The sequence below is a fragment of the Propithecus coquereli genome, unplaced genomic scaffold (assembly GCF_000956105.1).
Source record: "Propithecus coquereli isolate 6110/MARCELLA unplaced genomic scaffold, Pcoq_1.0 Scaffold220, whole genome shotgun sequence".
Classification (NCBI taxonomy): Eukaryota; Metazoa; Chordata; class Mammalia; order Primates; family Indriidae; genus Propithecus; species Propithecus coquereli.
The window spans coordinates 1,869,675-1,875,552 of NW_012147190.1; the positions used below are offsets into that span (position 1 = coordinate 1,869,675).

A 5,878-nucleotide genomic window follows, 5' to 3' on the forward strand; every position below is an offset into this window, starting at 1 on the left:
ATCCCACGAGATAGGCAGGGCGGGGGTGCTCACTAAGGAGATGGGGTTCCCGCATGGGAAGTGGTTCTGGAAGACAGCACAGGAACTGGAAGCCACGGGTCTGAGCCCCTGGCCCCTTCCAGCCGTGAAGCCTGAACAAAGTAGAATCGCCAGGCTCCCAGCCCAGTGCCTGGCACACAGCTGTCTTCAGGGCACCCCGGCACCTCCTCCTCCAGGTGCTCCATGGGTCCTCGGGGGGCTGCTTCACTCTGATTGTGTGATCTGCACCCGTATCATGTCTACTTTTCCTCAAGCTCTCTCTGCTGTAGCCAAACTCATTGTTTCCTTTCATTGTTGCCCTTCCCGCCTTCATCACGCTGTTCCCTTGTCCTAGAATATCATGTCCCTTTGTTCTCAGCCTCCTCCAACCTTCCGGCTTCTCTACGCATCCAAATCCTACAGGCCCTGCGGGACCTGTAGCAAAGGCCACCTCTTCCCCAAAGGTGCACCAGCCCCCCGCTGGACAGCATGGTCCTTCCCCAGGCCCCAGGCCCCCATCTGCTTTGCTCTTGGGACACTACCACTTCCTGCTTACGCAAGAGCTCTGCAGGTGTGCGCCTGGTCTAAACCGGAAACTCTTCTGGGGAAGGCGCATGTCCCATTCACCCACGTTTCCTCAGTGCTGGCCCTACACGCAGTAGGTGCTCAGTCGCTTTGGTTGCTGAGCGAGGGGCGCGTGGGTGCGTGAGAGCTGTGAGAGCATGGGGGCAGGGCAGGGCATGGGTGAATGGAGGGAGGGATGGGCAGAGAGCGGGGTGACTCCTCTAACCCGTGGCGGTCCTGGCCCTGGCCTTTGCTGACAATGGCAATGGGATCACAGCCAACGCTTCTCAGGGTAAATAACCCCAGGGCTCTGCCCCCCTAGGTCCTGCCCATGTCATAAAACAGCAAGAGCTTCCTCTTCAGGGCAGGACGGAGAAGAGGATGGGGTGATTTAGGGGCTGAGCCTCAGTAATGGCAGAGTTTATAAGCCAGGACACCAGACCCCTCGGCACCAACCATCCTTCTCACCCCTCTGCTCTCTGGCCCTCCAGCCTCCCAGCAACATGGCCTTCAGCGGCAAGTTTGAGCTGGAGAGCGAGAAGAATTATGACGAGTTCATGAAGCGCCTCGGTGAGTGAGCTCCTGAGTATGCCTTCCCTGGGGCTGGTTTGTCACAGCCATCTCGGGGCCAGGAACCCAAACCCCTAAGGTAGAGTGGGACAGGACTTCATTCATGCACACACTTGTTGAGCAACTACTCTGTTCTAGGCTCTGAGGATAACAAGAACAATAAGACATTCTTTAAAACACTTACAGAATATTAGTATCTCCACTTTACTGAGGGAAAACTTAAAGCCCAGAGGAGTTGAGTAACTAGCTCAAGGTCACACAGCTAGTAATTAGTGAAGTGGAGACTTGTCTGAAGTAGAGATTTGATGTTTATTCATTAAAGCTTTTATTGAACATCTGCTATATGCAAGGGCTATCCCAGTGTTATGTGATGGGGCCTCAGCCTGACTTGTCTAAGTCAGTAGCCAAGGTCATTAACACCCAGGATCCTATGATGAGTGATATCATGACATCCTGCCTAGGAGAGGTGACCAAGGGGTAAGTCTGAGACAGTGCAATTGTCAAGATTCAGAAGACAGCCCCAGGGGACCTGGGCCCTACATCTTGGTGGCCACATCTTGCCTGCCCACTGGTCCAGAGCCCTGAGAGCAGGGTCTTTGTGTCCTGGGGCCTTGGGGAGGCAAGAGCCCTTTGGAGTCAATTATTGGCAGTGGCCCTAAAGGAACAGTGGCTGGGCTTCACCTACAACTGTCCAGTGCTGTGGAACTGGAAGTGAGCCCACCTCAGTTCTAGACCCGATTCTGCCATTAAACTCCACCACGAAGCCGGGAACCCACTCTCCTGCTCTGGGTCTCCGTTTCCTACCTGCAAAATAGAAGCATTAGACGACACAGTCTTGAAGGTCTCATTCATCCCAGAACTTTTCGAGTTTGGCGAGTTTCTGTTATATTTATATGCTGTTACCCTCAGAAGATCAGGTAGGCCAGGCACGGTGGCTCACACCTGTAATCCTAGCACTCTGGGAGGCCAAAGCGGGAGGATCACTTGAGCTCAGGACTTTGAGACCAGCCGGAGCAAGAGTGAGACTCCATCTCTACTAAAAATAGAAAAATTAACTGGGCATGGTGATGTGCACCTATAGTTCCAACTACTTGGGAGGCTGAGGCAGGAGGTTGTGAGCTAGGTTGTGAGTTGAGGCTGTGAGCTAGGCTGACGCCACTGCACTCTAGCCAGGGAGACAGAGAGAGACTCTTGTCTTGGAGAAAAAAAAAAGAAAAAAAGATCATCTATTATTAACAAGCACCCACTATGTGCCAAGGAGCTTCGCAAGACACAATCGAGTTGAATTTAATTCTAGCAACAGCCCTGGGAGATGTGCCTTATTATCCCCAGATTGTGGATGAAAACACTGAGGCTCAGGGAGAGAGTGACTTGTCCTGGCCACCCGGCTTACAGCAGAGCTGGGATTTGAAGGCATGTACTATCTGTCTCAGGCACTGTGTTCTTAACCTGCAGGCCCCGGGGATGGGGGGAGCTCTTTCCCCAAATCATGGGTTAAAGGCAGCTCTTAAATGGCCACTCTGCTTGTCGCTGGGCTCAGGTCTCTCCAGCGACGTGATTGAAAAGGCCCGCAACTTCAAGACCATCACGGAGGTGCAGCAGGATGGGCAGGACTTCACCTGGTCCCAGAACTACTCCGGGGGCAACATCATGACCAACAAGTTCACCGTTGGCAAGGAATGCGACATACAGGCCATAGGCGGCAAGAAGTTCAAGGTGAGAGGCTGCTGGCCGACTTCTCCATCTCAAACATGTCCTCTCTGCTCCCAAGCCAAGGTCCCTTTCTCTAGTTTAGCCTCCAGCATTAAGAGCTTGGGTTACTTGGCAATTTAATGCTCCTGGTTTTTAATGGTCAATAACGGACATTATAATGATAATAAAAATAGCTAGTATTTGCTGAGCATTTACTACAACCTAGATGCTTGCTAAATAGTTGATTCATCTTAACGCAGTTAATCCTATGAAATTGCTACAATTACTCTCTGCATTTTAGAGATGGAGGGGCAGAGTCATGGGATTAAATAGTTTGTCCCCTGTCCCACAGCAGGGACAGACCTTCACGCCCAGGCTTTCACACCGAGGCAAGTAACTATCTGAGCCTTGGGCAATCTGGCTCCAGAGATTATAAACCAACTTTTTGTGCTGTCTCCTGGGGTAGCCCAGGCCCTGGGGCCAGCCCCAGCTGGATTTGAAATCCTGCTCTCCCACCTGCAACTGCGAGGCCTTGAGCAAGTCATTTCATATTCCTGAGCCTCAGATCTCTAGTGTGCAAAATGGGGCTAGGTGCGCTCCTGGCTCAAACAAAGAGCTGCGGTGAAGATTAAAAAAGAAATGCATGGGAGCACCTAGCAGAGTGGCTGCCGTGTAGTGAATGCTAGAAGAAAACGATTTAGTAATTTGCTTTTTTTTTTTTTTTTTTTTTTGAGACAGAGTCTTTCTCTCTCTCTCTCTCTCTCTCTGGGCTAGAGTGCCATGGCGTCAGCCTAGCTCACAGCAACCTCAAACTCCTGGGCTCAAGCGATCCTCCTGCCTCAGCCTCCCGAGTAGCTGGGACTACAGGCATGTGCCACCATGCCCGGCTAATTTTTTCTATATATATGTTTTTAGTTGTACAGATAATTTCTTTCTATTTTTAGTAGAGACGGGGTATCGCTCTTGCTCAGGCTGGTCTCGAACTCCTGACCTTTACTGATCCACCCGCTTCGGCCTCCCAGAGTGCTAGGATTATAGGCGTGAGCCACCATGCCCCGCCAGTAATTTGCTTTTGTTGTAGAGGTGAGGGAACTGATGTTCAGGGAGGCCAAGTAGTGTGTCCAAGGCCCTGCAACCAGAACGTGGTCGGGGACAGGGATTTGGACCGCAGCTGCTTGCGTCTAATCCTTAGACTGTCTCCACAGCACGCTGCCTCTGCAGCGGACAAGCCCCCATCTGGGACACAGGAGAGCCGGGCCACTGAGTAATTTGGTCTTGTGGTTCTTTCTACAGCAAAGTTCTAGGTGCCGTGATGAATCCCTGCTTGGCCTCTGTGTTCCACGCCGACCTGTCCCACCCACACATGCATTTCTCATTTGCCGAGGGTAAACTGGCCCAGGCCCTCGCACCCTGGCAGTCTGGCTGCAGAGATCCTACCCACTGCTGTCGTGCTGCCTCCCAGCGTAGCACAGAGATGACATGCTTGGGCCCCGCAGTTCGCCTTATCTGGGTTTGAATCTGCAGTCTTGAGTACAGAGAAACAAAAGGTGGCTGTGCCGACCGTGTCTGGGCCGGTCTCTCAGGCCTTCCACCCATTCTGGATCCCCTCTGCAGACCCCAACCATGACCATGAGGGTACTTTGCTCCCCAGGATGTCAAAGTGGAGAATAAGTAGCCACAATATTCATCTTCTGCCGCTTGAGTTTTTAAAAAATTTAACAGTCTCTCATGGGAGTCAACATATCGGTTTGCCTTATTCCTTTTAATGGTTACACAGTATCCTAGAGCATGGAAATGCCGTAATTTGTTTAAGCACTCCCTCATGGAGAGATGTTTAGGTTATTTACTGGTGGGTAGCCTAAGTTGGATAGTTAGGTTGTTCACTGTTACAAACAGTGCTGCAGTCAACACCCTTGGATAGCATCATATTGTCCTAAAACCGATGACCATACCTAACTCTGCAGTTGACACTTGGGGAGAGCTCACCGCATGCCAGACACGGTTCTCTCTACACTGTATGTGTGTCATTTAATCCTCCCAACAACCTATGAGGTAGGTACCGTTACTACCTCCATTTTAGAGGTGGGTAAATGGAGGCACAGAGAGGTTAAGTGACTGATTCAAGGTTATCTATCTATATCTTTAGAAATATGTAATTACATGTCTGCAGGCAGATTCCTAGAGGAGCTCACTGGGCTGTAGGGAAGCTCTTCATCCGTGAGGGGCTGGCCTGTGCGGGGAGCCCGGATGCCGCAGCCTCAGTGTTGTGCTTCCCTTCCAGGCCACCGTGGAGCTAGAGGGCGGGAAGTTGGTGGTGAACTTCCCCACCTACCGCCAGACCTCGGAGATTGTGGGTGACAAGCTGGTGGAGGTGAGTGTGCTGCTGGTACCTGGCTCACTGCAGCCTCAAATTCCTGGGCTCAAGCGATCTTCCTGCCTCAGCCTCCCGAGTAGCTGGGGCTATAGGCACAAGCCACCACCCCAGCTAATTTTTTTGTTTCTTTTAGAGACTGGGTCTCACTATGTTGGCTGGCTTTGAACTCCTGGGCTCAAGTGATCCTCCCACCTTGGCCTCCCAAAGTGCTGGGATTACAGGCGTGAGCTACCATGCCTGGCCTTTCATGTCTTCTTATAAGCACACCAATCCCTTATGACCTAACTACCTCCTAAAGGTCCCATCTCCAAATGCCATCACATTGGGGATCAGGGCTTCCACATATGATTTTGAGGGAGGAGGGACCACAAACATGCAGTCCCAAGAGGCTCTGTGCCCTCCCACAATTCCCATTTTACAGAGAAGCCTTACAAGGCTCAGAGACATCATGTGACTTGCCCAAGGCCACACAACTAGTGCATGGTAAAGGCAGATCCCATCACCTGACTTTTTTTTTTTTTTTTTTTGAGACAGAGTCTCACTTGTTGCCCGGGCTAGAATGAGTGCCGTGGCATCAGCCTAGCTCACAGCAACCTCAAGCTCCTGGGCTCACGCGATCCTCCTGCCTCAGCCTCCCGAGTAGCTGGGACTACAGGCATG

At 51.7% G+C, this 5,878-nt stretch overlaps 1 protein-coding gene across 1 annotated transcript in view; it reads left to right on the forward strand.

Annotated features, from left to right (window-relative positions):
* The first annotated feature begins 1,071 nt into the window (after positions 1-1,071).
* Positions 1,072-5,878, forward strand: part of FABP6 (fatty acid binding protein 6, ileal) — a 6,680-nt gene continuing 1,873 nt past the window's right edge. The window contains exons 1-3 of the mRNA XM_012644802.1: positions 1,072-1,152; positions 2,693-2,868; positions 5,126-5,215. Of these exons, the coding sequence (XP_012500256.1) occupies positions 1,086-1,152; positions 2,693-2,868; positions 5,126-5,215 (333 nt within the window). The 5' untranslated portion in view covers positions 1,072-1,085. The remainder of the gene's footprint in view (positions 1,153-2,692; positions 2,869-5,125; positions 5,216-5,878) is intronic.